The following is a 25912-nucleotide window of genomic DNA, read 5'->3' as shown; positions in this document are numbered from 1 at the left end:
TTTTTTTAAAGAACCACAGGCTGTCTTAAGATTCTAAACCCGGAGGCATAGACGTCAAGTGAAGCAGGCAGACGACGGGGGAGGGAAGGGAGCCTCGCAGCGGGGTTTGCGGACAGAAACAGGGATCACGGTCGCCAAATTCAAGGTTTTCTGAAACGAAGGTCAGGTCAGAGCACCTCGATGCAGGGTGGGGCGGGTGTCTCAGACTTCACTCCGACCGCGGATCCTTAAACGGAAGAGCGGTGGCCAGAGAGAAGGCTCAGGAAACAGCTTGCCTCACCTCACACCACTGAGGCCGCCGACGGCCCTGCCAGCTGGACACCCCGTCGTATCTTCCGTCGTATTTCGGGGATCCCCCAGAGGCAGATCCTGAGTCAAGGACGGAAACGCAATTAGCCTGCGAGGTGCCCCCCAGGAGTCACCAGATGTGAGAGAGAACACGAGGTAGGGATGGAAAATAGCCCAACAGGACACTGTGAGCATCTGGGGCTCAGACCCTCTGGGCCCGCAGGACACGGCGTGAACGCTGCTCCGCATGGGGCTTCCCAAGGCGACAGAGGCTGCGGAATTTATCTACCAGTCCCTGACGGCCAGCAACGGAGGGCTGCTCCCGGGGGCCTTGGCTCCTCCGGGGGCTGCAGACATTCCCGGGGTCAGACAAGACCCTCGGGCAGCAGAGGCCAGTGCTGGGCGGAAGCACTGGGTCTGCGGCCACCTCACTGAGGAGGGACGGAGGCTCTGTCCGAGGCCACAGCTGGTGAGGCCAACACGGCAGGAGTCATCCCCCTGAGGTGGGTACCAGGGGCTGGAGGAGAAACTGCTTCCAAGACTCAGGGCAGGGACACCCACTCAAGACGCCCGTGGCCTTGGTGTCAGCGAGAGGAGACAGTGACGAAGAGGAAGGCGGCAGCTCCCTTTATTGCCCAGGAAGCAAGACTGTGGGGGTCACAGTTCTCCCAGGAATTCAGGGTCCGGAGATGCACCCCCGGCCCCCTGATGGGAAAGGGATCTGAAGCAGGACTCTGTGGGCAAAAGCTTTCCAAGGAGAATCCCCATTTCCTTTCCTTTGACAATAGATTTCTCCAGAGACTCCTGGTTCTGGCTCTTGGTCCTACCCAACTCACAAATGCCCCTGCCCCCCCCCACGCCCTCCACCTGTGGGCCCCATCCCTAAGTCAAAGGTTGAGTGCAAATGCCTAACACACATCGAGGGGAAAAAAGTCTGCTGTTGGACCTAGGTATCCTCTTTAAAGAGTCCCTAATTAGGCCCTAAGGAAGGGTCGGAAAAGGACATCCTATTCCTTAAAAGGCGCTTATAATCTAGTCTTCACTCAAGAAGCAAAACCATTTGCTCTATGCCAGGCGCTGGAGGGATGGTGGCTGAAAGCCCCAAAGGTTACAAGATGCTCCAGGCTGAGGACCTAGTGACCTTGACTCCCAGCTGTCCAGGTTCAAAAGACAGTGAGGCCACGCCACGATGGGGGATTTGAGCTAGATTTTAAAGTAAGCAGGGTTGCGGGGGCACCTGGCTGGCTCACTCAGAAGCGCACACAGCTCTCGATCTCGGGGTCGTGAGTTTGAGCCCCACACCAGGTGTAGCGATGACTTAAATAAATAAACTTTAAAAAATACAAAGATATTATAAAACTACAAAGAGTCAGATTAAAAAAAAATACTAATGAAGTAGATAGGGTTGAGACAGACCAGCAGGAGTGGGGAAAGGGTTATGCACAGTCTGTGAAAAGCTGGTTGAAGGGCAAGGTCATCAGAAACAACCAAAGTCTAAGAAACTCATAGGAAGAGGTGCCTTAGGGGACCTGACAAGGAAAAGTCCTGTGGTGTCCCGGATGGGAAACTGCAATAAAAGACAGACAATAAAAGGAATCTGGATAAATTACTGACTTAGTTACTGATAATAACGCATCAACTGGGTTCATTTTTTATGGAATGAATTCTACTATTATATTTAAAAAATGCACCATAATAATGTCAGATGGTAATGGGGGAAGCTGGGTACAGTGAGTATGGGAATTCTCTGTACTATCTACTCAATATTTCTATGTCTAAAATCTTCTTAAAAAAAAGTCTAATAATAAAAAGTAAATTATATTTTTTTAAAAAGCAGGTTTTGGGGGCGCCTGGGTGGCACAGCGGTTAAGCGTCTGTCTTCGGCTCAGGGCGTGATCCCGGCATTATGGGATCGAGCCCCACATCAGGCTCTTCTGCTATGAGCCTGCTTCTTCCTCTCCCACTCCCCCTGCTTGTGTGCCCTCTCTCACTGGCTGTCTCTATCTCTGTCGAATAAATAAATAAAATCTTTAAAAAAAAAAGCAGGTTTTGGGGTGTAAGTGTGGGAATTAAACTAGAGTAGACCGGACAGACAGGGAGATGGGGTGAGAAAAGCAGGGGCTGGAAAGAAAGATGTTTCCAGAGCAAAGGGGCTTGCAAATGCCAACCTGGCCATACAAGGGGGCACGTGTGTATGTGTGTGTGTCTGTGTATATGTCTATGTGTTTTGTGTGTCTGTGTGCATGACTGTATCTGTGTATGTGCATGTCTGTGCGCGTCTGTGGATGGGCATGCCTGTGTGTGTCTGTGAGTGTGTCTGTGAGTGTGTGCAGGTCTGTGTACAGGAAGCAGCTGAGGAATGAGGCTGGAGCTGAACTGTGGAAGGCATGTCCCTGCACTAAAATATTGGGATTTCAAGGTATAGACGCAAGGTATCCAAATGAATATAGATATCAACAGATATCCGTACCCAGAGAGCTGGCAGGGCCACCTCCATGGGCATGTCACCTGTGCTGTCACTCAGGGTCACACACACAGAAGGACTCTGTGCACGGTTTAACGCTCTGCCACCACTGTCTTGAAACCTAGTACATTTTTAGCAAGTAGACCCACATTTTTATTTCGCACTGGGTCTCACAAATGATGCGGCCAATCCCAGGTGCTTGTTTTTTGTTTTGTTTTTTTTTTTTAGATTTTTATTTATTTATTCGACAGAGATACAGACAGCCAGCGAGAGAGGGAACACAAGCAGGGGGAGTGGGAGAGGAAGAAGCAGGCTCACAGCAGAAGAGCCTGATGTGGGGCTCGATCCCATAACGTCGGGATCACGCCCTGAGCCGAAGGCAGACGCTTAACCGCTGTGCCACCCAGGCGCCCCCCAGGTGCTTGTTTTTAACTATTAATAAGAACAGCTACATCCTGTACAATTCCAACTATAGGACACTCTGGAAAGGCAAAATTAGAAAGACAATTAAAAAAACAGGAGTCATCAGGGTTTGGGGGAGGGGAGGGATGAACAGGCGGAGCCCAGAGGATTGTTAGGGCAGTGAAAGTATTCAGGATGACATTATAATGGACACAAGTCATTATACATTTATCCACGCCCACAGAATGGACACCAGCAAGAGTGAACCCCAGTGTCAACTAAAGGCGTGGGGAGATGATGACATGTCCATGCGGGCTCATCCATGGTAACAGTGGTCCCGCTCTGGCTGGAGATGTTGACAATGGGAGACGCGGTACATGTGTGGGGCCAGGGCGTATAACAGGAAACCTCGGTACCTTCTTCTCAGTTTTGCAGTAAACCTAAAGTTTCTCTAAAATAAGATTTAAAAAAAAAATAAAAAAGAATACACATGAAGACTTCTAGTCTCGACACCTGACCTGTTGGGATTAGAAATGAGAATCTTTTTTTTTTAAAGATTTATTTATTTATTTATTTTAGAGAGAGAGTGAGAGTGAGTGGGGGGAGGGGCAGAGGGAGAGAGAGAATCCTGAAGCAGACTCCCTGCTGAGCACAGAGCCCAACACAGGGCTCGATCCCAGGACCCTGAGATCATGACCTGAGCAGCAGTCAAGAGTCGGCCGCTTAACCGACTGAGCCACGCAGGCGCCCTTCCAGGCTTCTCTTTGAACCTGCTCCCAGGTGGTGCTGATGACACCTTGGTTTGAGCCGTACCATCCCAGACCATGGGACCAATAGAACCCCGTGAGCAGGTGCACGGAAGGCGCTAAGCGGTGTTTTCGGGGGTGGACAGCCAATGCGAGAGGAGCAGGAAGGTAGGAAGGAAGACAGGGGTGGTGAGGAAGTTCCTGTTCAGAGCATGCGTCAGACCCGCAGCACCCCGAGGCCTGCCCAGAACCCCAGCATCTCAGACCTTCCCACGTGGCTCCACAGCCCCCAGGAGCTTCCCTCCCAGATGCCAGCACCTACTTGACCCAGCATCCAGGGTGGAAGGGCCTGGGGACTGACATCCTTCTCCTCCACTCCAGTGCTTCTCCCTCAGGGGCCGTGCTGCCCTCAGGGGACATGTGACGGCATCTGGAGATGTTTTGGGGTGTTGACACTTGGCAGTGACATCTCACAGGTAGAGACCAGGGATGCTGCTAAATGCCCTGCAGGGCCCAGGATGGCCTAGCTCACACAGTGATCCGCGGTGATGTCATGGCGTGTCAGTCTTGCCAAGCCTGAGAAACCCAACCTTCAACCCTACTGATGGAGATGGCGGCATAAACACTTCAGCCCCTTGAGCCCTGACTGGGGGCGGGGGGTGCGACTCTGACCCCAAAGCCCCTGCAGGAGGAGGGAGCCAAAGTCACCCTACCGAGACTCTAGGTGGCCTGGCTGCCTGCCTTTGCCCACCCACTTCCTGGTGCTCCTTCCTTTGCTGGAAACATTTTCTAATTACTCACTTGCACACATCATCCTCGTCTTGGAGTGAGCGTCCAGGAAACCTGACCTGAGACCAGTGGCCAGCGGGCGTCACTCCACGGCAACTCACTCAGCCAGCAGTGGCTGTCTCACCGCCTGGAGCCCTGCTGAGAATCAGGCAGGAGGGAGTGCCGCGATCCATTAGTAATGCCTGCCTTGGATCCAGGAGAGGGAATGCTGGCTGGGTGTCGGCTTTCCTTCCTCCATTCCTGGAGTGGCAAAATGGAAAACCATGGGCATTGTGGGCGGGGGGGGGGGGGCTGGGAGAAGGAAATGGTGCTGACAGCCTGGCAAGTAGACAAAGGAAGGAAGAACCAGTGTTTGCAAGAACCTTGAGCATTTGCCCAGACGCCTCCTTCCGCCATGAACTTGAAACAGCCGAGGACTTCCACAGACACAGTTGATTCCTTTCAAACATCATCTTCCTGGTAAGCCTGCCTTCCCCATCCTCACTGAGTTCATATTTGCGCAGGCCCTTTTCTTCCCAGCTATAGATGACCACTCACGACCAAAATGAAAAATACTAATTCTCTTTGTCTCCTGCCAAAAAGGCTAAAGCAATTACAGGCGCTGATATGAAACACAGATGTTAATACGTTTGGAAAAACAGGCTCCTATAGGCGAGCAGAGGTCCAAGTATGAAGTGCTTTTGGAATTAAAGTGCCAGATCAAGTTATACAGACAGCCCCCAATGCGAAAGCCATTCTCCCGAAATCCATTCCAATGTAGGGCCATGGCACACAAGCTGACATTTCCCCTATTTGCAGACGAGAACCAATCCACCCTTGGGTACCCACTGGCACACAGCTCTAAATAATATAATTATAATCATCACAGGGAACCTTCCCTAAGATCGAAAAGTATTATAATTACGGGCAATTTTCACTTTTTTGGAAATTGGGCTCCAATGCTGAAGAAAGATTGCAAACAAGGCCTTCTCAAGTTTCAGTTCTGAAAGAGAGAACACGCTGGAAGGTTTGCGGGGATGGACCAGTCCGAAGCTGGAGTTGCTGGGAGGAGCTGGGAGAGTGCGAGGCTGGACTGGGCCTCCTTGGCCAGCACTCACTCAGACAACAGGGCTGTCCCTTGTATCTTCGTGCCAGGCCCTGCCTCGGAGCTGGGGACACCTGTAGGCAGGAGGCAGCCATGGTCCCACGATTCAGGAAGCCCATGTCCTAGGAGAAGGCCAGACACGCTTTCCTCCACTCACACAGACGGGTTTTACTGAGCGCCTGCTGTGTGCCAGGCTCCAGGTACAAAGAATAGGACAATGGGGGGCACCTGGGTGGCTTAGCCATTAAGCGTCTGCCTTCGGCTCAGGTCATGATCCCAGGGTCCTGGGATCAAGCCCCATATTGGGCTCCCTGCTTGGTGGGAAGCCTGTTTCTCCCTCTCACACTCCCCTTGCTTGTGTTCCCTCTCTCGCTGTCTCTCTCTGTCAAATAAATAAATAAAATCTTTAAAAAAAAAATAAAAAAGAATAGGACAGTGGGCAAAATACAGCCAACTCCTGCCCTCACAAAGCACCTCTCCCTGCTCTGTGGCTGGGCAACTGTCATGGTCTCTGCAGTTCCCACTCAGATCTTCAGGGAGGCTCAACCAGGGTCCCTGACCCACCCAGCTTCCAAGTGGTGGAACAGGATGGATCCAGGTGTCTCCAAAGCCCCTGGTCTTCCCCTTTACATGACGCAGGATTGTGGAATAGGCTGGCCCGGTCTTTTGTCTTCCCTGCCTCAGTTTCCTTTCCCCCACTATTACCCGATTCCTAAGATTGGCATGAAGGGAAAGGAAGATGTGTATCTGCCAGCCAAGGAAGAAAAACAGATGGGACTGGAGACAGATGCAAGCTTCCTTTCCTTAATCCCTAACCTGGTGTGGTGCCTCAGTTTCCCTGTCTGTGAAATGAGGTGGGTGGTGGTACCTCCCTTGGCGGGGTTGTGATGGGAAGGACTACAGACTGCTGCATGGTAAGTACTCAAGGCAACTGGCTCTGTCATCACGGCTGTTGGAGAAGTCCTGTCTCTTCCCTCCGTTCAGAGAGGTGTCTTCCAGAAGGGGAGGGCAAAGGTCACGCACTATGCAATGGAAGGCATTAGCCAAATGGATGCAGATGGACAAGCAGCAGGCCTTACTCGCAGGCAGGTCTGCAAGGAGACCATTTCATGGGGGACATTTGCTCATGTTGACCTTAGCAATCAGGCGTGAAACCCACCTGGAGGGATCAGAAGGGGGCAGGGGTGGAGGAGTGCCCCTTGGTGGAATCATTCGTGTCCCCTCACAGAAAGATGGCTAGACCCATCCACTCACCTTGGGAACCCTGCTTGCCACTCAGCTGCACAGTGCACAGCCCTCGAGCCCCTGGGAGGGGAGCAGGACAGAAGTCTGCACCCCCATGGAACGGATGAAGAGACTCATGCAAGGTCCCACAGATACTCAAAGGAACAAGAAGGACAGGGAGCAAGTCCACTCTGGGCAACTTCAAAAAATATCAGTGTCATGGTGACACCAGGACCGATTACATCAGCATTCTACAGGTGGGAACCCAGCACTCCAATTGTTACTTATTACCTGGTTTTGCATTCCACCTCTAGCGTGTGACCTCAGGAGGGTCATCTGACCTCTCTGTGTGCCCCACTGGTCCCATCCACAAAACGGGAGAACACAGACTTCTCGAGACCATCGTGAAGAGTAAGGGAGGATGCGGGCACTAGCTTGCTAAGCACTGACCTGGTCAGTCACAGGCACGGAACCTGTCGTCACTGATTCCCCACCAACGCTACTCTCCTCAAAAAGCCAGGCTTGGAATGAATTATGGAAGGAAACAAAAGCACAGAGATCAGAAAGACCACCAAGGGCCACCAGCCAGCCTCAGCCTGCAGGATCAGAAGCCAATGGCGCTAACTGGACTGGACACAACAACCTGTCCCAACAGGCTGTCCCCAGCGGGAACCAAGAGGCATCAGGGGCCTCTGTTCCTGCCCAACCAGCTCCGAGCTGGGACTTGACAAAGGCGCTAAGGAAATGTGCCAACGTGTCCTTGACCAGGCTGCCCCGGGCATGCTCACCCCTGACCTTCCAGAACATCCGGTGGTGCCCAGGCAGCCAGCTGCTCCTTCCCTGCCCTTTGAAAAGGCTACTAGGGAGCTGAATCGGCCCCTCCTGAGGAAGCAGCTCCAAACCAGAGCTCCCGCCCTGGGGCTGAGGTGTAGTGGCGAGACGTGCAAGCCAGGAGACGGGGAACCAGGCACGTAGGCCTTCAGGAGCAGCAGAAAGGCTCCTGGAGGCTTCCGGAAGCCTCTGGAGCCAGACCCCGAGGGGATCCCCAACCTCAGCCAGCCCCTTCCCTGTGCCGCTGAGACTGTCAGGCAGGGTCTGGACCATACTTTGGGCTCAGTCCTGTGGAGAAAAACAGTCATCTTTGAGAAACCAGGCTAAAGGGAACTTGGGAGTGTGTCCCCTTCGGTGTCTCAGGCATATAAGATGGCTCACAGATGAGAGAGAAGAGAGCCCTTGGTCACCTGTCCACAGCATGCAAGCTATACAAAAATACCCAGTCCCACCCCCAGAGTCTGACGTATCAGGAGTTAAAAATGGCCCCTGGCCCCACCCCAGGTGATTCTAACCCACAGCCGAGGGTGAGAACCAGGGCTTGGGAATCACAGTCACCATCTGAGCCCCAAGGGAGAAGCACCATGGTGCTCCCTTGGCCGAGGACATGGGCCCTGGGATCCCAGACACCCTAGTTCAAGTCCCAGCTCTGCCACTTTCTAGCTGCGCGACCTCAGGTAAGTTACTTCCTCTCCCTGAGCCAGTCTCTGCACCTGGAAAATGGGGATACCAAGTTTTCCAAGGATCATTTCCAAGGCACATAAGGAAGCGGAAGTGCCCGCTACACAGTCACATCCAGAAAGCACCAGGTGACAAGCCTAGAGCAGAGGGTGGGGATAGGCTCTGGTGTGTGACCGTGTCCCTCTGCCCAGACATGCTCACAGTGATTAAAGTCAGAAAAAAGTCAGTCTTGCTACCAAGTCCTTAACCTTTACTTAGCATGAGGGAGACTGGGTAAGGGTCCAGCGCCCTGCGCCCTGGAGCCATCAGTGCTCTCCCACTAAGACCATCTCTGCACCCAGCACCCACGCACCTTCTCCCCCGTTTCCCTGGATGAAATCATGAGGGCGTCCCCTGGGAGCTTGTCAGAAATGCAGAAGCTCAGCACCCCACCTAGAAGGTAGACTCAACTGCATTTTCACCAGATCCCTAAGAGACTTGTCACCAAACTGTTTAAGGACAAGGAAGCTGCTGGGCTTCCTTCTCGAGAGGAAGAGGTCAGAGCTGTGGCAGGTGTCAATGTTCCGGGAGAGTCGAGGACACTGCGGAGGAGACCCAGGACGTCCCCTCCATGAAAGGAGCTGGGAGCATTGGGGGGTCCCGGGGAGGGCCACGGGGGGTGACAGAGCTGCCCTCGGCAACAAAGGGGCACATGCTTGCCTCCTTCCTCTCCTCACCTGCCGGCTGCCTTGGCAAACAGCCCCTCAGCCCCCAATTCCAGCTTGTCATGGGGACAGCTCCTTCTTCCTCAGTGACTCAGGCTGCGGCTAAGCCAACCTTGGCCCCGGAGAACCACTCTGAGGTCACCCTCCTGGCAACCAAAGTCCCTGAGACTGACCGAGGGACATTTTTCATCCAGCTGCCAACATCATCTAGGCCTTGAGCAGGTTCTGCTGGGCTAGGAGGCCTGTGGCTCCCCGCACCCCAGGGGTATCTCACAGAGCACCTGGGTCCCCCACAGATGGGGCAGCCCTGGGGGAGCAAGCTTGGAACCTGCAGTGGGAGGGGGGAAGATGGAAAATGCCCAGTCCAGTCTCCATGAATGAATCTGGTTAACTAATGTGATCCCCTGTAAAGCCAGGCCCCAGCCAGTCCAGCCTGAGTCGTGGGGTTCAGCAAAGAAGGGAAGGCTCTGATCCCTTGCCCCCCCCAGCTCCACTCCCCCAGCAAGGCCACTGAAGCCAAGGCCCCCAGCCCTAGACCTGCCTCACAGCCCCACTCGTCCCACAGCCCGCCAAGGGTGGCTTTGGCGGCCTCTCCAGCTGTCTGGGGCCATGCTGCGAGCAGGGCCCGAGGGCTGTGGAAGGCCTCCAGCTTGGCTCATTATCAGAATTTAATCTGGATTCCGAGAGATCAAGAGGACTTGGTGGAAAGTGGCTGCCACAAGGGGAGAGATGCTGAGGCTAACCCAAAGCCAGCTAATCCCCGGCACCCCAGGGCTTTCCTGGAGCTCAGGCAGAGGCACGCCAGAGAGCCAGATGTCCCAGCTCCACACAGCTGGGCGGCTGGCGGCAGCAAGACCCCAGGCCCCTCAGCAGAGGGAGCAGGCTGGCCACACAGCAGGGTGGCAGGGACAGGATCTGGGCTTCTCTGGGGATCGGATCAGCTGCAGGCCTTCAGCCTGAAGATGATGAGTGTCCCCTCCCCCACCCCCAGAGTTGGGGAAATGCAAACAAGGGCCCCACCTCCACACAAGCTTAGGCCTTCATCCCATTGGAGACTGCAAAATGAGACATTCAGCAGAGATGGGGGGAAAGCACGGCTGCAGCCCAAACTTGGAGCTCCCCACCCCCATCTTCCTTTGAAGGTCTCTGCATTCCCTGTGATGATAATGATCATGGTGAAAAAGGTGGTGGTGGGGATGGTGGTGGCGGTGATGGTGGTGATGGTGTTAATGGTGATGATGGTGGTGATGATGGTGGTGGTGATGTTGGTGATGGTGGTGATGGAGATGATGGTGGTGGTGGTGATGGAGATGATGATGGTGGTGGTGGTGATGGTGGTGATGATGGTGGTGGGGATGATGGTGGTGGTGATGTTGGTGATGGTGGTGATGGAGATGGTGGTGGTGGTGGTGATGGTGATGCTGATGACGGTGGTAGTGGTGGTGATGGTGATGCTGATGACGGTGGTGGTGGTGGTGATGGTGATGACGGTGGTGGTGGTGATGATGATGATGATGGTGATGATGGTGATGGTGATGATGGTGATGACAGTGATGGCGATGATCGTGATGATGATGGTGGTGGTGGTGGTGATGGTGATGATGGTGGTGATGGTGATGATGGTGATGACGGTGATGGTGATGATGATGATGATGGTAGTGGTGATGATGATGATGCAGGTGATGGCAGTGATGGTGTTAGTGGTGTTGATGGTGTTCATGGTGGTGGTGGTGATGGTGGTGATGGTGGTGACAGTGATGATGCAAGTGATGGCAGTGATGGTGTTAGTGGTGTTGATGGTGGTCATGGTGGTGGTGATGATGATGGTGATAGTGGTGATGGTGGTGATACTAATAACAGTGAACCTTTACTGAGCACTTACTATGTGGTAAGTAAGTATATTAACCCACTTTATCCTCACCACAGCCCCGGGAGGTAGATGCAATTATTACCCCCATTGCACAGAGGAGGAACCTGAGGTTCCAAGGTCACTCACTGCTTCCCAAGGCCATGCTGGTATGCAGTGTCAGGATTTGAATCCACACTCTTAATAGCCGGGTTATCCCACCTGGGGAATTACACAATAGAATCATTTTGCTTCTGGATTAAAAAACAAAACAACCTACCCAGAAAAAAATATATAAATAATTTAAAAATTTTTTTTGACCTTTTAACTTCTGGAGAATGAAGGACTTGCCTCCTTTCAAGGACAGAAAGGAAAGTTAGAAATCTAAAGACAGCAGGCCCTTCCGACTCCCTCCACTCCCTGCCTCTTTTATACTTTGTCACCTCCCTGCCTTCATGTGAGCTCCTGGAGGGCAGAGCTGTGGGTCTGGTTACTTCCGCCGGTGCCCGGCACACAGAGGGACTCAGACATTTTCTAACAAGGGACCTGGTCTCCCGGCAAGCTAAATGCCTCCAGGGTCAGAAATGCTCGCAGCCCCTGAGATGGCCTGTGGCCAAGCTGCTTCCTGGGGACAACCTATTATGCCCACCCTTGCCACCTGCCAGAGAGCCGCAGACAGCTGTCCTGCCCATCCCTCTTCCAACCACAGTGACTCAGGCCTTCTCGCCTCCCTGAGGGCCTCCAGATCCACCCCATGGAGCTAAGACAGGGTCGAGGAGGCAGCAGCCTCAAACCGTGACGGGACATGTGCCCACAATGCCAGCAGGCTGACACAGGCAGAAAGACAAGCAGCTGCTGGCAGCCTGGGGGGAAGCCCAGGCTCGTGTTTCATTAAGCAAGGACCAAGTGGCTCACCCAGTCTGGGTATCATCACGTCCCTCTGTCCTCCCTACGACCCATGCTTGTCCTCGCCTTAGGACCACGGCCTTTGCCGTTCTCCTGCCACTCACCCAGCCCCAGCCCATGCCCCATTGCCAGATCCTTCTTGTCTTTCAAACACCCCCAGCTCAACATGGCCATCCATGACCACTCGATTGCTTTATGAGGCCAGCTCGCCTGTTTCCTGGCTTCCTGGTTTCCTGCCCCTGATATGGGTTGGAGTGTATCCCCTAAAAAGATATGCTCAAGTCCCACCCCTGGTACCTGTGAGTGGGACCTTACTTGGAAAGAGGGTCGCTGCAGATTAACTTCATTAGCTAAATAAGATGAGGTCACCCTAGAGCAGGGAGGGCCCCTAGGTTGAGATGACTGGTTTCCTTCTAAGAAGAGAGAGGAGCACAGGAGGAGGTCCTGTGAAGACGCAGAGCCACGTGGCAACAGAACAAGAGAGTGGACGGACAGATTAGCTGGAAGCCAAGAGCGCCGACAATGGACAGACACCCCCGGAAGCTGGAAGAGGCAGGAACGACCCCCGCTCCCACCCCGCCACGGTTTCAGAGGCAGCACTGCCCAGACGACACCTTGACTGTGACCTCCGAGCCTCCAGAACTGTGTGAGAGCACATTTCTACTGTTTTAAGCCACACACCTCATGGTACTTTGCAAAGCCCAGAAAGCCAGCCCTCTCCTCAGCCACCATGTCAGATGAGGCCCCTGTCCCCACAGTCTAGTTCCAAAGCCTGGCCTGTGGGTGCTCAGGGGGGTGGGATAACTCATCGCTGGGCTCACACGTCTCTCTCCAAACGCAGTGGCCTCAGACTCCCACAAAGAAGGGCCCGTGCCTGTCACACCAGGCTTGTCGGTCTCAGTCTCGGGGCTCTGCCCAGTGCAGGGACCAGTGGGTGGCAACATCCCAGCCAACCCTGGGGACACTGCAGTGGCGGGGGCAGGCAAACACATGCCTACCTGGGAACGCAGGAAACTCAGAAAGAGCCGCAGCGGTGACACCAGCCAACCCTTGCATTCTCTTCAGCCAAACCCACTCGGAGCGGCCACATTCCTGAGGTGAAGCCTCTTGCCCCGAGACTTCTGAGGCAGGTGTGGGGAGCCTGCCAGGAGGGGTGCGGAGGGAACAGGGCTCAGCATGTGCACAAGTGGGCCCATGGAGTGCTATTGATGGATTGCCTCTGGGTACCTGCCTGGCCTCCTACGAATCAGCCTTCAGGAGAAAAGTTGAACAAAATATGTTCGGGAGTCCTGGGGGATCTGTCAGAGTCCAGAACAAATGCATGTCACACCCCCAAAATGAACTCGATGCTTCTTCCTATAATCGGGTCTGGGGGGCAGGGCACAGATGCCGGGGTTCACTGGGGCACTGGAGTGCCTATAGTAGGATTAGGAGGTGACTGCCAAGACTGCGTGCCACGTCCCCCACACCACACCCTCCTTCCCAGTACCATTGCCTCTGGGGGGGTCTGCCAGCCTCTCTATAGGGTGAGTAGGGCCGTGCATGCAAGGGGGGCTCTAAAGTGCAAATGTAGTCAGCACTAAGATACCATCTGTCACCCATCAGACTGACAAAGACCAAAACAGTTTGATCAGAGATGATGTTGTGAGCACATGGGAAATCGGCCTTCCCTTAGGTTGTTGGTATAAACTGACATAACCTCCAAGGACAGCCGTCCAGCAAAATTGATCAGTTACTGACTCACGCACCCTCTGACCCCATGATACTATTTCCAGGGTTGTATCTGATAGACACTCAGCAGTGTGAAATAGTGTTGTTGACAACAACGATGTGTCACCCGCCTGGAACACAGAAACGTGGAGAACCCAGCAGGGTGGAGAGCCTCAAGGAACGGGGAGCAGAGGCTGCCTGGGGCATGGGCCCCAGGGCTCAGAGCCGCAGGGAGCCTGCCCGCTCACTGTAGCTGCTTTCTCCTGTGAATGTGACAACGTGAGTGTGTCTTACCCATGCAAAAATCTCTTTCCGAAAGAAATACTTTTTGTACGCCCAGGGCTCAGGTCCTAATTTGGCCACTTTCTCCCTGGGTGGTGGCAGGCAGATGACACATCCTTTGCTTTCAGCTCGTAACTCTCCCCGGAACTCTCCCGGTGTCCCAGGAGTGGCCACCTCACAGGGCTACCGTGAGCACAGAACCAAGCAACAAATGCAAAACGGCGGAAACCTCAGAAAGAGAGGCTTGGTTTTCTTAGTGTTTAAAATGACCACCAGGACTTGGTGGAGCTCATGTAGGAGGTGGTGATGGCTTCTCTGTCCCCAGGGTGGTAACGGGTCCCCACTCCCACCGCAAACGCTGGGACGGTCCATCAGGAGGCGCCCACAGCACCTTCCCGCCACCAGTCACTGAGGAATGGCATCCAGCGATGCCAGGAGTCCGCCAACCTGAGCCAGCCCGCGAGCCAGCCCCTGGGCAGCACCACTGGGCGGGGGGGTCACAGCACCTCCGAAAGGCACCATGTGCTCGCTCGATGCTCCGGCCCATCTCTGAGCCTCCTGAGCTCTCAGGAGACCTCGAAACTAAAGGGTCTCATGACAGTCAAGCCTTTCGACACAAGATCTGGGTTCCCGACCTCGTGATTCTTAGAAGGCTGAGTTCTTTCTCTGCCTGTTTATTTCTGGGTTGAGGTTTTGATCCCATTTTATTACAAATGGCCGCCTTCACCGGTTGCCTGATGTCATTGCTGGATTTCACAGGGAGTAACGGGAGATAGGTACACCCTCAAAAAATGTTTCTTCCTCTTCCCTATCCCCATTCCCTCCCGGCCCCTGAGCACACTCCTTCCTGACCCAGACCACCCACAAACACCCACACGGGCTCACCTGGCCGTCCCCCCTCCTAACTCTGTTTGCTGATGGGGAGAGTTTTAAGAAATAGCAACACACACCATAAACTTCCTTTAAAAAAAATAGGTGCCGTGTAGGGCCGGGCACGGGGTTGGCGGCCCGCCACGGAAGCAGCCCCGCACCGCCCCTGCCCCAGGCCGGCCCCGCGCTCTGGCCACCGCCCCTGGCTCCTTTGCAGCTGCAGGCAGCTGAGCACCCGCCCAGGCACCTGTCCCAGCACCCACCTGCCCAAGTGCTCCTGCAGCACCTGGTAAACGCTGATCCGGAACGTCTCGTTGTCGAAGCGCTCCCGGATGTAGTCCTTGTAGATCCGGAACTCGGCTGCGGTCACGGCTTCCCCTTCCGGGATCTTGGACAGATCAAACCGGAACTCGCGATGGTGGTAGCGCGGGTGGAAGAACTCTTTGTCGTGCTCCACTGGAGAGGGAAGAAAGCACACACCCACACGAGCGCTCATCATTCACCGGCTTGCACTGTCCTGGCGCAGAGTCCAAGCACGCCCGCGGCCAGAGACCCCCGTGCTAACTGCCCAGAGAGGCACAGCCGCGGGCCGTGTGGTCACCTTGAACGACAGCAGTAACTCTGTATCAACTCGCTGGGAAGAGTGGGGCACTGACCAAGCCGTCCCAGAGGCCCTGGGCAGACTGCGGTTCATGGGCGCTCAGGCCTGGGTTCAAATCCAAGGTCAGCCATGAACTCACTAGCAGGCCTGCACAAGGTACCAGGTAATCTATCTGGACCTCCCTTTCCTCATCTAAAAATGGGGATAATATTCCTGCATGGGTTGTTGGGAGAGCTAAGAAACCTAACATAAGCCGCTTAGCCTCCAAGAGGGCTCAACAATGGTGAGCTGTTAGGAGTGTAGACAGACGTCACTCTGCCTGTCATAGGGTCCCTGAGGCCCAGTGGTGTTCAGCCCTGTCTGTAGGTGGGAATCACCGTGCAGGCTTTGAAAAAATATTGATGCCCTGTGCCAGTGTGAGCTGGTAAATATTTAGGAACTGGCTCTCCGGGACCTTATCTGTCGTGTTTGCCAATTTCCATCTTGGCAGATTTCCATCTACTGACCTGAAATCACTGAAGATGGAGGTGGGAGACTGACACGAGGGGCTCCAGCACCCCGCTGTGCTCGCCCCCTTTGAGCCAACTGACTCAGTATTTTTGGGGAGGGGGCCCAGAAACCCGTACTTCTTAAAGCACCCCAGATGTTTCTAACAGACACAGGGTTTCCAACTACAGCCTTAGACTAAAAGCAGAAAGAGCAGTGAATGGCAAGGTGGGGGATGTGGCCTTTTAAAATGACTTCTGGGGGTGCCTGGGTGGCTTAGTCGTTAAGCGTCTGCCTTCGGCTCAGGGCGTGATCCCGGAGTCCTGCATCTCCCTCTCCCACTCCCCCTGCTTGTGTTCCCTCCCTCGCTGGCTGTCTCTCTCTCTGTGTAAGTAAGTAAGTAAGTAAGTAAGTAAGTAAGGTAAGTAAGTAAGGTAAGTAAGTAAGTAAGTAAGTAAGTAAGTAAAGTAAGTAAGTAAGTAAGTAAAGTAAGTAAAGTAAGTAAAGTAAGTAAAGTAAGTAAGTAAGTAAGTAAAAGTAAGTAAAAGTAAGTAAGTAAGTAAGTAAGTAAATAAATAAATAAATAAATAAATAAATAAAATCTTTAAAAAAATAAATAAAATAAAATAACTTCTGGATAAAATAAGGCAAAGGCCTCAAGTCTTCTCCTTTATACCAGCAGTGAGACGAAACTAAGAGATAATGCCCATTTCATGAAAACTAAATGCTGAAATGGACATAAGCCCAAAAAGAGTGTTTCTGGAGTAGGATTCCCAAGGATCATGCATCCCCTGGTCCAAAATGGAACAGGGATGAAACTGGGAGTCATCAAGTGCTGGAAAGATGTAGAATGGCCAAGTTCAGGCATCTGCAGATACCTTTCTTCTCCTCGGAGACACAGCCCCATTTCTGCTTCCTGCCTGGGAGTGGGGTGGGGGGACCAGAGATACAGGGAAAATAGAGGAGAAACATGCCCAGCTTCATCTCCAGCTTCGGCTTCCTAAGCCCTAGAGGCTCTCAGGCTGGGTCAGGGCTGCCTAGCGGCAGGCAGGACACGAACGCCTTTGAGGAAAAAGCTTCCCAACATTGGCAGCCCAAAGGCCCTTCCTACAGGCCTTCATTTATTTATTATTTTTTTTTAAATATTTTATTTATTTATCTGACAGAGAGAGAGAGAGCACAAGCAGGAGGAATGGGAGAGGGAGAAGCAGGCTCTTGCTGAGCAGGGAGCCTGACGCAGGGCTCGATCCCAGGATCCTGGGATCATGACCTGAGCCAAAGGCAGACGCTTAAGCAACTGATCCACTCAGGCGCCCCAGGTCTTCATTAAAAAAAAAAAAAAAAAGCTGTTTTAACCCTTAATAACAGTTCTAAAAGACACTGTGACGAGGGCAGGGGTATTGAATTACCCACTCATCAGGCTGTTCCCTGTTGGGTAGAGGGGGCAGGTGAAGTCCTCAAGGCCAGGGGACTCTGGCTGGGCACAGCAGTGACCCTGCCTCTGGAGAGATCTCAGGAAGGTGACCTCTGAACTTCAGCTGCTGGAATCTTGGGCCACACGTGGAGAGCTGGCTACAGGAATGATCTCTCCAGAAACCATCCCGTGGTCCTTGCAGACTGCACCTGTCCTTGCTCTGTCCTTGACCTCCCAGCCGGAGCACTTGCCTTTGGACCCAGTCTAGGGGAAAGGCTGAGCTGGGAGACAAAGAATGCTGATGGGGGCATGGCCAGGCCCCCACTCTGATTTATGCAGAAGGCGAGCGGGGAAGGGGTCTCTGTGGCCGCCTCTAGGAAGTACAGCCCATGGGGGATCTAGTGAGCCTCAGGAGGGGACCTCAAAGTGACGGGGCAGAGTGAAGAGCCTGGCCTCTGTCACTGTGGAAACACCCAGAGCCAGGCCCCTGTCATCCTTCTAGCTCATTCAATCTTCAGGTAATCCTAGGAGGTGAGCGCAATGCCACGTTGGCAGGCGACGTACCTAAGACCAAGAGGTGCTCAGTGGCCCGCCCCGGGCCAGAGAGCTGGGCCTCAGACCCAGGCCCCACCAAATCTCAGCCACGCATCTCAGTGGCCGAGCCAGCAGCTCTGCAGGACCGTTCTCAGGCTTGTCGGGAGCTTCCTCCCTGCGCGGCAGCACGCATACGCAAACTGCGGGTGTCGGTTCTGCGCCTTGTCACAGGGAACCTCCCCGTGGGGCCCCCTCCTACATCAAGAAACAGAACGTCACCAGCACCCCCTTCCTCTCCCCCAGCTTCTCAAGCCTCAGGTTGGTTTTGCTCATTTCAGAATATCATAAACAGGAAACAATACGGTACATATTCTTTTGTACATGGCTTCTTTAATTCGAAGTATTCGTGTGGCTCGCCCACGTGCCTGTGGGTGTCCATCCACCCTTGGTGCTGTATAATATCCCACGCCGGGATGACACCACGATTCACATATCCTTCCGCAGTTCGTAGGCATTCGGGTCATTTCCAGTTTGGGGCTCTCAGAGCAGTGCATTCTGGTACCCGTGTTCCCTGTGTCCTGGTGAAGGTGGGGAGGCAGGGCCAGAAGTGGAATTGTGTGTGTTCACCTACAGTCATATCACCGAGCTGTTCTCCCCAAGCATCGCCCCGGAGCCTTTACAGAGTGTAATGGGAGGAGGGGGAGAAACACAAGTCCATCCTATTAAGGAGACGGGCACAGTCTGGGGGCCCCTCAAGGGTTTTTTTGCAGGGGACTGGCTGTGGGCGGTAAGGCAGCCACCCCTGGAGAGCAGACCCCCACCCCAGCGAGCAGTCCATCTGTGTGTCCATGCAGCCCCCAGCCAGGCCCCCTCACTGAGTGAGCTGCCAGTGAACACGGCCGAGCTGCCCCCCAGCTCCGCCACCCCACCCGACCTGAGGTCACCGAAGACCATCTCATGACTAAATGGAAAGGCTGTTTTATGGCCATGATCTTGCCAGACTTCCAGCTAACAGCATGCAACACTTGGTTCTCCCTATCTTCGAACACCTTGTCTTCCTGTGGCTCCTTTCACTGTGAACTGCTAGCTTTCTCCCCAACTTTCTGGCCACTCCTTGAAACATCCCCTTAGACAGTCTCATTAAAGTCCCCTGGAGCTCTGGAAGAAGACGGGAGCATTCCACAGGCCACCCCCCTCCCCACATGCTGATAGGCCGCACAAAGTCCCCACTTCCAACCATCTGCCTCAGTCCTCCCCCAGTGGGGGTGCAGAAACCTCCCGCGTACAATGAAGAGGGCTAAGGAACCCTGAAGTACGAAAAGGCATGTTCATGGAGCCCTTGCTCTGGGTTGGGTCCTGCTCTGAGCACTCTCAGCCCAGTGAGGCGGGATTGATCCCCATTTCACACGAGGAACCTGAGGCGTGGGGAGGCAGGTGACTTGCCCAAGGTCACAAGTTTAGTAAGTGGCTGGGCTCCAAAGCTCACGCTCTTGACCGTTACACTTTCTGGAGCCAGGTGCGCTCAGCTCGAATCCGTGTCCTTATCAGCTGTGTGGTCTTGGCCCAGTTACTTAACCTCTGCGTGCCTCCCCTCGCCCCAGGATAATGACGATGGCCCTTTCTCTGTACAGAGTCGGCACTTAATAGCAATGTGAGTTCACGTTTGCCATTGTCAGGGGGCCTCTCAAACAATGAGGCGGGAGAATGCCTATCAGTACAGAAGAAGCCTTATGCGCGGGTGGGTATCTGCGTAGTTTGGCTACAACAACTGCATTTGAAAAATATCACAGTCAGACCAAACACTAAAGAAATGTTTGAAGGAGCGCGACATCAACACAGGTGCAACCATTACAGTCCCACCCAGTGAAAAAGGAAAACACCGATACGTAATCACAAAAATAAATCTGTTGCAGCAGGTGGATATATAACTTCTTAACTGTATAAAATAAAATGTATCTTAACTGTTAACACAGCTAAGATACCAGGGTTATAAGGTTTCTTTTGTTAAAAAGGTCATATGCATAGTGTTCAGCTACATTTCTTGCAAACATTTGCAGGCTCTCAGGGACAGCTTTCTGTGTGGATTGCCTTCATTAATTATTTTAAGACAATGAGCAGTATGAACCACGTCGACCTTCTGCTCTTCCTGAAACCACATCACCATGGGCTCTAAAAATAATTTTGTCATTTATCAAAGACAGTCATTTCTTAAAAAGAGCCGTTCATAATTCAAAGTCCAAACCAAATTCCAAATCTCATCTCTCCGAGGCTTCCATTTTATACAGAAGCCACTCCACGCCACGGAATCCACACCATTTCAAGCTCAGGGGTCAAGGCGGTTCAACTGTCACCACTAAAGCAGATAGAAGCATGTACTTTTAGGGAGAAAATACAGCTTTACACTTCTTTCTTACACTACCATACCTGATTACCCAGGACTTGGGTTTTTAAATAACTGTCTAGAGTTGGTATCTCCCTTTCCATAAAGAGCAGCTTTCTAAGGCAACCCAGACCCTAGGAATCCAGCTTTTTCTGCACCGCCCTTAACATTCCAGCACCCCACCGGCTAAGAGAGCTCACAGGCATTAACGAAGACTTTCATCTTCAAAAGATTAAAAGGGCCCAAATCCCCGAGACCAAAAGATAAGTCCAAAGAAAATGGATTCCGGGAAACACCATCCTGACAGCAACCAGCCCCGTGACTGTCCCCAAAGCCGATTCTAGTGTCCTTTTACAAAAGCCTGGAATAATAACCCCAAAGCTGGTCCTGGGAGGGGTCATTCTGGGTTGGAGGGTGTCCATAAGGGGTAGAGGCAGGTGGGAGCCAGAAGCCACCCACCTGGGCGTCCCCTCTCATGACCCTCGGATACGCCAGGGGAGACCCCTCTGCCCCATGTACAAGCCTGCTCCCCTGCTTCCCCCAGAGGAGTTCTGCCTCCTCTCAGTATCTGGGCTCCTCCTCCCACTGACATTACACAAAAGGGACAGGCATACCTCTCACTAAGTTAGTGTCCTCTGAACAAAGGGGTATGATAACCAACGGAACTTGCCCTATAGACCTGCCAAGGCCAGCATGTATTTAAACAGTACCTAAGCGTAGGTATTGAGAGCCATGCTTTGTAGAATTGTATTTAATGCTGTAAAATGAGGGGCATGGACCCCCCAATATATTTATACTTATGTCCATACATAATAATACACTCTAGAATACAATAAATTCTTCCAAGTGCAAGAAAATAGACCGAGAAGGTATCATACTTCCCTCGCCCGCCCGCTGGGTGGGCAAAGTGGCTGCAGGGACCGCTCATTGTGATGTCACAAGTGGGTGCTGTGACTGTACCATCTCTTTCTCTTGGAAAGCCTCACTGGGCCTGTCCCAGTCAAGCCACGTGGTCCTAAGGGAGCTGCCATCTTGTCCCATGACCCCTTTCTGCAGAGTTGAGGGATGGGAGGGAACAAGCCCCAAGCTGGATCAAACACGGGATGTTTTTTATTTTCCTGGAACCTGGTGGGAAAGAGCCCCTGTTTGTCTTTTCTGCCTTGAACTCTAAGGCTGTAAGTCAGCACTGCGGGCAGCCCTGCACCACTGCTGTGCAGAGGAAGCTGGTCTCTGAGAAGGAAGATGCCAGGCAGGGGGCGCAGACATCAGCCTTGAGGAGGGAAGCCTTTCAGGTGTGATCCTTTGGTCTGGTGATGCCCATCCTTCCTGAAGTTTAGGGTTTCAATTCTTCCAGTCTGTGACTTCTGTGGAGACCCCTCAAACAAGCCCCCTTTAAGTTAACTGCAGTCAGCTTTTGCAACTTGACAGTTCGCAACCTCCCATTCGCAACCAAAGCAATTCTGCACAAAATCAGCACGAGCCCAGTTATATTCCACACCTGGAAGTGGACAGGCGGGGAAATGCCCAGGTAAGAGTTGTTATCTCCATGCGACCATTTCCTATGAAAGCTGCATTCTTTAGACTTGGATAATTTCCAAATAAAGATGACCCCTCGATCTAGCTCTGTACAAGCAGGAGCACTGACCGACCCAATCGTGAACCCCCAGTGCCCGCACAGCCTGACACATAGTAGGGCTCCGTAAGTCTATTGGATTGAATATATTACTCTTCGTGCAATTTCCTTCTAGTGTTTAAATAGCATGCAGAGAGTAAAGCATACGGATCATAAGCGTTCCCAAAGCTCGATTCACTTTCTCAACACAAACACACCCAGAGCGGGAAATAGTACATTCATTCCTCGGACCAAAGATCTCTCCACGGGGTCCCTCGTGAACACCAGCCCCTCCTCCCCAAAGGTGACGGACCATCCCAATGCCCGCCACCGCGGACTCAGTCTGCCTGCTGGGTGCTCACCCTTCTGTGTCTGCGTCCCTGTGGTTGCGGGTAGTGCTGGATCATTCCTTTCCAATACCGTATAGAACCCTGTTACATGAACAGGCCACAGTCTTTTCTTTGATAGGCCTTTGGATAGTTTCCAGTTTGGGACTGTTGTAAACTGTGCTATGAGGAACATCCTTGTCCATGCCTTTTGGTGAACACATTTCCATTGGGTAAACACGTTGAAGCAGGACTACTGGTCAGAGGGTAGGAGCGTGGCTATCTTTAGTACATGCATCTGACTGTTTCAATGTCAAGAATTCAGGGGTAACAGGGAATGGGGCCCAAGGAGACACAGTCCCTAAAGGGACAGTTCAATTTAGTTTATTTTAGGAAACCCCAGTGCCTTTGTTTAGGTATGAGGGAGTTCTTCATGGGAAAGATGTTGAATGCAGTCTTGAGGAAGGATGGAGGTTGACCAGCCCCGGAGAAAAGGCAGAGGAAACAGACTGGTCCAAAGAGCTCCAGTTATGGACCTCTTTCATGAGGATGCAGCTCTGAGAACCAAGTGAACCAACCAAAATTCACAATATAACCAGAAGCTAGAACTGAGCTCTCAAAGACCCATGACTTCTTAAGACCCCGTGTCTCAGAACCTCCCCCCACCCTGATTTAATTCCAAAACTTCCAACACAGGCTTCCTTTCTTTCCTACAGGGATGCAATTCATCCAGAAGGTTCTGGCACATGCCAGAATTCACTGGAGCTGACTGTGACCAAGGCAGCTGTCGGAAGGCGATTTATGGCCCCGCAGCTTCGGGGATGTGAACCTTGATGATGGCTCTTCATTCATTCAAAGATTTACATGGCGAGATGAAGGAGCTTGAAAAAAGCTGCCAGGGGCATGCCATAAATTGGGAGCTCTGGAAAACGGACCAGACATGCCCAACTACTCTAACAGGAAAATGTTCTCTCGGGAACACAAGGGTTGACCTACTCTGCTGCACAGCTGTTACAGAAGAGAGGACACTGTCCTAAACCCACAGGAAAGGAATATCACAGAAGAGTCTAAAATGATCCATGCTTCCAAGAAAATATCTCCATGTGTCCTCACACCCCAGCGCGCTCGTTCAACAAGCACTTCTTGACCACCCCAGCGAGGTGCGAGAGCCCTTCGTTGTTTTGCGGTGGAACAAAGATGGATAAAAGCCCAGTCAGACTGCAGCTCTCGGGATGCCTGGGTGGCTCAGTCGGTTAAGTATCTCCCAGGGTCCTGGGATCAAGTCCCACATCAGGCTGCTTGCTCAGTAGGGAGCCTGCTTCTCCTTCTGCCTGCTGCTCCCCCTGCTTGTGTATTCTCTTTCTTTCTCTCTCTGGCATATAAATAAATAAAATCTTAAAAAAAAAAAAAGAGAGAGAGAGAGAGAGAGATTGCAGCTCTGTCACCTGCCTGACCCCTGAGCTGGCTAATGGCTACCGTTTTTTCAATTGGATTCTTAACTGTGGTACAATATTGCAAAAGATTTGCCATCTTAACCATTTTGTGTAGCGTTCAGTCATGTTAAATACATTCACAGTGCTGTGCAACCAATATCCAGAACTCTTTTAATTTTGCAAAACTGGAAGATGCATTAAACAAGGCCCCCCGTTCTCTACCCCCAGCCCCTGGCACCCACAATTTTGTTTTCTGTCTCTGTGAATTTGACTCCTCTAGGGACCTTCTACCAAAGGAATTTACAGTACCGGTCTTTTCGTGTCTGGCTTATTTCACGGAGCAGCGTGTCCTCCAGGTTCACCCACATGGGAGCAGGAGTCAGGATTCCCTTCCTTTTCAAGGTGGAATCGTATTCCATCGTGTGTACAGACCGTGTTTTGTTTATCTGTTAATCTCTTGATGGACATTCAGGTTGCCTCTACCTTTTGGTTACTGTAGATAACGCTCCTATGAACGTGGTGAGGCAACTATCTCCTTAAAGTCCTGCTGCTTTCAACTCTTACGGGTATGAATCTAGAAGTGGGATTGCTGGACCATATGGTCATTCTATTTTTAATCTGTTTTCCACAGAGGCTGCACCATTTTACAGCCCCCCAATGGTACTCAAGGCTCCAATATTTCCACATCCTCCCCAAAAAGTGTTGACCTGTTATTTTGTGATGTTTGGGGTGGTTTTGAGAGTAGCCACCCGAATGGGAGTGGGGGGACAGTCACGATTATAGAGGCCCTCCCACTGTCCTGGATGTCTCATCACATGTGTCACACACAGCATCTCACTGAATCCTTATAAAAATCCTACTCCGAGGTAGGCACATGAATCGTGTCCATTTTACAGATGGGGACGCTGAGGCTCCGAGACATAACGTCACTTCCCCATGGCCACACGGCTGGTCTGAATACCTACACGGTCTTCACCACGCAGCCATGCTGACTCTTTCCCTGACACTGGACACCACTGCCAACTTCCTAGCCATGGAGGTAATCAAGTAAGGACAACTCGAAGTAACAAAAGCTCTTGGCACCCATGTGAATGCAGCAGTGATCTCCTTCAAACCTGCACTCAGAGAGTGAGGTCCACGTTCCACTCAGGTCCCTCTCTGCTTTGTAAGTTTTGCTCCTGCCCAAGGCCAGAGTCGCCCTGGAGAGAGGGTGACAGCTTGAAGACGGCATAGCATTAATCTGTCTCCCCATCCTCCCCCTCCAGCCCCCCACATCGGGGTGGGGGGCAGGCCCTGCCTGGCGGAGGGCACACAAGCAGCATTGTCTTCCTGCCCCTGGACTGCTGCTTCAACTCTCGAACTTTCCACCAAATACTTGGGCTGCCAACAAGACCACCTGGAGTCCCAGCGCCGGGCGCTCCAAGAGGGTCTTCGGAGACACTGCCTCCTTGTTAGATGTCCAGAGACGCAGGCGCGGAGGCGAGGCGGCTGGCAGGCCAGGCATTTGTCATCGGTGCCGCGGCCCAGATGTGGGGTGGGGGTGGGGCAGGGGAATTACTGTACCACAAGATTAAACACTTCAGTGTCAGCATGTGCGCGGTATTGCTCGAACAATGTTATCATTGTGAATTGAATGGACCAAAGGGTTTAGGGGATGGGGTGGAGAGAGGGAAAAAAGATGGGTTTAATTATCTCTAGGGCTGAAGCCAGTTGTTTGCCTAAAAAGACCCAGACGCTGGTAGAGCTGAAAAGAAAAATGGGCTGTAAGCATATGTCGACCTCTCTGCCATCAACAGAGGCAGCCATCCCTCCTCCATGGGCGCCCCATCTCCGTGGAGGGAGGAACCCTGCCCCCAGGGATCCCTGGGTCCCAATCCCATCCTCGACCAGCTGCAAATAAGGGAAAAGAATGGAAACTAGCTACTATTCTCAGTTCAACTAGTAATTCTCAACCAGGGATGATTCTGGCCTCCCCCGCCAAACCCCACCAAGGGATATTGGGTAATGCCTGGATTCATTTTTGTTTGCCGCAGCCTGGGGTGTGTGTGCTACTGGCGTCTAGTGGGTGGAGGCCAGGCACATTGCTAAACATCCTGAAAAGCACAGGGCAGCCCCCCGCCCACAGGGAACGGTCCAGGCCCAACTGTCAGTCATGCCAACTTGAGAATCCCTGAGCAAACAGACAGATAAACTTCAAGAGTCTGAAACCTGGGTTTTGGCCCCATCTGGGCTCTCAGAGAGGTGGGTGGGACCCCAGGCTCATGGGGCCTCGGTTCTTCCCTCTGTAACAAAGGGATGG

At 52.7% G+C, this 25912-nt stretch overlaps 1 protein-coding gene across 1 annotated transcript in view; it reads right to left on the bottom strand.

The window, feature by feature from the left end:
* Positions 1-25912, bottom strand: part of BMP7 (bone morphogenetic protein 7) — a 92236-nt gene that overhangs the window by 44400 nt on the left and 21924 nt on the right. The window contains exon 2 of the mRNA XM_002915544.4: positions 15091-15283. Within this exon, the coding sequence (XP_002915590.3) occupies positions 15091-15283 (193 nt within the window). The remainder of the gene's footprint in view (positions 1-15090; positions 15284-25912) is intronic.

Source organism: Ailuropoda melanoleuca, chromosome 13 (assembly GCF_002007445.2).
Source record: "Ailuropoda melanoleuca isolate Jingjing chromosome 13, ASM200744v2, whole genome shotgun sequence".
Taxonomy (NCBI): domain Eukaryota; kingdom Metazoa; phylum Chordata; class Mammalia; order Carnivora; family Ursidae; genus Ailuropoda; species Ailuropoda melanoleuca.
The sequence above is the reverse complement of the archived record's forward strand: the minus strand, read 5'-3'. Positions and strand labels throughout refer to the sequence as shown.